Source organism: Plasmodium gaboni, chromosome 12 (genome assembly GCF_001602025.1).
Source record: "Plasmodium gaboni strain SY75 chromosome 12, whole genome shotgun sequence".
In the NCBI taxonomy this organism is placed as follows: Eukaryota; Apicomplexa; class Aconoidasida; order Haemosporida; family Plasmodiidae; genus Plasmodium; species Plasmodium gaboni.
The window spans coordinates 952,891-956,769 of record NC_031492.1 but is presented as its reverse complement, the minus strand read 5'-3'; the positions used below and the strand labels follow the sequence as shown (position 1 = coordinate 956,769).

Here is a 3,879-nt window from a genome sequence, read left to right as displayed (position 1 = left end):
TTTTAATGGTTGTAAGAAAATTAAACGTCTTTGGAATACAGATATATTTAAAACTAATAAAAAAAGGAATATAAAATATACATCCTTATTTAAAAATAATTATAATACAAGTATATATGAAAAATGTAGCAATAAAAATTTTAAAAAAGATATAATGTCTTATATTGAAGAAATGAAAAATATTTATATACCTACAAATGGTGAATTAATAAAGGTAGTTGATGAAATTAAAAATAAATATAATAATAAAATATATTGTAATGATAATAATAAAATATATTGTAATGATAATAATAATAATATATATTGTAATGATAATAATAATATATATTGTAATGATAATAATAATACATATTGTAATGATAATAATAATACATATTGTAATGATAATAATAATACATATTGTAATGATAATAATAATACATGTTGTAATGATAATAATAATACATGTTGTAATAATAATACATGTTGTAATAATAATATGTGTTGTAATATAAAAAAAAGAAAAGCAAATGAAAGAAATATATTAGATATAATACAAAGTGAATATATAAATAATGCTTTCTTAGAATTATATTATAATCTAGGTAAAGACATTATATATTTAATACATGTAATGAAACCAAGTATATATGAAATATATATGAGAAGAAGTATATTATATAATTTACAATTATTTTTAAAAGAAATATATACAGATTATTGTATGATAATATTTGGTTCATGTAATAATGATATAGATATATATAATTCAGATATTGACATATGTATATATAATACAATACAATCAGATATAATTAATATTAGAAAATTATATAAAAATATGTTATATCATCCTCTTTTTGAAAATGTAAATATTAAAAAAATTATTCATGCTAAAGTACCTATCATTAAATGTTTTTTTAATTATACAAAATTATCTGTTGATATTTCTTTTAATCAAATAAGTGCTCTCACTAGTTCAATACAAACACAAAAATATATTCAGAAATATCCATTAATGAAATATGTACTTATATTCTTAAAAATGTTCTTATGTCAACATGATTTAAATGATGCTTCAAAGGGGGGTATCAGTTCTTTTAACATATTGTTATTACTGTCTCAGTTTTTGAATTCTCAAACGTTTATATTTTATGACCTACATAAAGACACCAATATGGAAACTGCCAACAACAATAATAATAATATTAATAGTAGTGGTAGTAATTATTGTGGTAGTAATTATTGTGGTAGTAATTGTTGTGGTAGTAATTGTTGTGGTAGTAATTGTTGTGGTAGTAATCGTTGTGATAGTAATCAACAGTGTGATCTTATAAACAACGAAATTCTTTTTATAGGAGAAGTTGTTTATAAATTTATTTGTTCTTATGGTCTTCTTAAAGATAAAAATAAATTAATTTATTTTTTACAAAATTATTATCATACATCTAATTTATTAAATCATATTTCCTTTTTTAGTACCAACAAATCGTCACAACATTTTTATGCACACATGAACGATTCAGCTACTTTATTTCATGATATTTTTTATAAAATGCAAATTATTAATCCAGTTGAAAAAGAAAATGTATCTAGGATTTCTTTTGATAAAATAATTAAAATTAGATTATCTTTTAAACAAGCATCTTTTTCTATGATCAATATTATTTTAAATTATATAAATAAATATTTTTTAAATTATTCGGAAATATTAAAAAATCATACACATTCTTATTATAAAATGTTTAATAGTTATATTCATTTCCTTTCCTTATTAAACTTATTAGGAGATAACTTTATTAATAATAATCTAAATAATTATTATAAACTTCTTTTTAATAATGTAAAGCCACTCTTAAAAATATTATTAAATGATAATCAAGAACAAATGGAAAAAATTAATATCGATTGCCAAATCAATCAAGATAAACATATCATTGATCATAATAGTGATAATCAAACAGATAACCAAATCAATCATATTAATATATCATGTCAGAAATTAAAATATATATATGCACAACAAAATTTATATAATAATTCATTTATACAAACATCCATAGAACAACAACATATTCCTATTAATAATGTTACATCTAAACATAATCACTTATATAATAATCAAATACACACAAAACTGCCTCATTTTGAAAATCAAGAAATAAGACATACACAAATTAAATACTTACAACAATTAGAGAACCATGCACAATTAAAAGAAATTAATAGTGATAATGATAGCGCATATGAACAAAATATAATAAATAAAAATATAAATATATATACTAATGATAATATGGAAATAAATATGGGCAGTGACTTATCCAATTTGAACAATAAAATAAAAATACAAGAAAATTGTGATAATAATGATGATGATAATAATAATGATGATGATAATAATAATAATGATGATGATAATAATAATGATGATAATAATAATAATAATGATGATAATAATAATAATAATCTTAATAATGATATTCCATTGGATATAAAAAAAATTAAATTGTGCCATGCGAAACTTCTTAAACAATTGCATACATATATTAAAAAACATGATTTGCAAATATTCAAAAATAAAATTAAAAAAATATTTAAATCATTTGATAATAATATAAAAAATAAACCTAATGAATTAGTTCAAAATATATGTCAACAATTAACAACACTTAATCATATTATGGATGTTCATGATATTTTATCCAAACGATTTTATTATTATTATATATATAATGATACTTTTAAAGAATTAAAACATGATGTCCTATTACAAAATGATAACAATTTAATTCACAAACAAAAAAAAGAAATGTTAAAAAAGTTAATCAAAATGAAAAATTATTATGCATATAATTTATTGGATCTAGATATAAACACTAACGTTTTTGTCCAACCAGACGTACAACAGTAAAAAGTAAAATATATAAATGTGTAAAAATTAAAATATATAAATGTGTAAAAATTAAAATATGTAAATGGGTAAAAATTAAAATATATAAATGTGTAAAAATTAAAATATATAAATGTGCAATTATATATGTACTTTTATATATATTTATGTTAATATATTAGTGTTAGTGATTAAATCAAAAATCATATATTATTATTATGTATTAATATTTTTTTTTTTTTTTTTTTATTTACCACAATGAAGAAAATTTTTAAAATAAGTCCAATTAGAAAATGTACTTATATTTATGTGTACATTCAATTTGATAGTAATATAAAAGATATATATATATATATATATATATATATATATATATATATATATTTATATTAATTTTTTATTTTATTTTATTTTATTTTTTTTTTTTTATATACTCTCAATTAACATATATTTTTCCTTCAAATCATTTATCAGCTTGTCCATAAAATAAGTTATGTTAGATATTTTCTTCCTATCTATATTATTAGTATAATCATAATTTATGTTGCTCTCCTTATTATCATAATCTTTATTAATATTTTCTTTAAATTGATTTTTTTTATCTTGAGAAATATTCATGTGAATATTTTTTTCATCCTTTTTATTCTCCATTTGTTCTGCTGTTAACCTTTCATAAAATTTCAAAGGAGGAAAAATAAAATGAAATATTCTTACTGTATTATTGTCATGTTGAAGTTGACCATTCTTTATATATTTCATTATAGTCATTATAAAAGAATATATATATGAATATATAATTGGTCTTTTATTTTTATATACTATATCATGAACATATGGAAATGAACTATTTATACAATATATATTATACAATTTACATAAATCTAATATTTTAAATAACGAAAAAAGTATTATCTTAAAACTTTTTCTATTTATTCTCTTAGGTATTATTACATGAAATATTATATCTATATAAATATTTTTTTTTTTTTTTTTGGCACTCATTT

The 3,879-nt window shown here is 18.0% G+C and overlaps 2 protein-coding genes across 2 annotated transcripts in view; one reads left to right on the top strand and one right to left on the bottom strand.

The window, feature by feature from the left end:
- Positions 1-2,896, top strand: PGSY75_1227400 (hypothetical protein; the record flags this gene model as incomplete). The annotated part of the gene is made up of 1 exon (XM_018786849.1): positions 1-2,896. A coding segment is annotated over one exon (2,896 nt), but the record flags the coding sequence as incomplete, so codon positions are not given.
- Positions 2,897-3,301: 405 nt separating this feature from the next.
- PGSY75_1227300 (hypothetical protein) overlaps positions 3,302-3,879 on the bottom strand; it is a gene marked incomplete at both ends in the record, with an annotated part of 3,033 nt that continues 2,455 nt past the window's right edge. Inside the window, one exon of the mRNA XM_018786848.1 lies at positions 3,302-3,879. This exon is cut by the window's right edge and continues 2,455 nt beyond it. Coding sequence (XP_018640713.1) covers positions 3,302-3,879 — 578 coding nt within the window.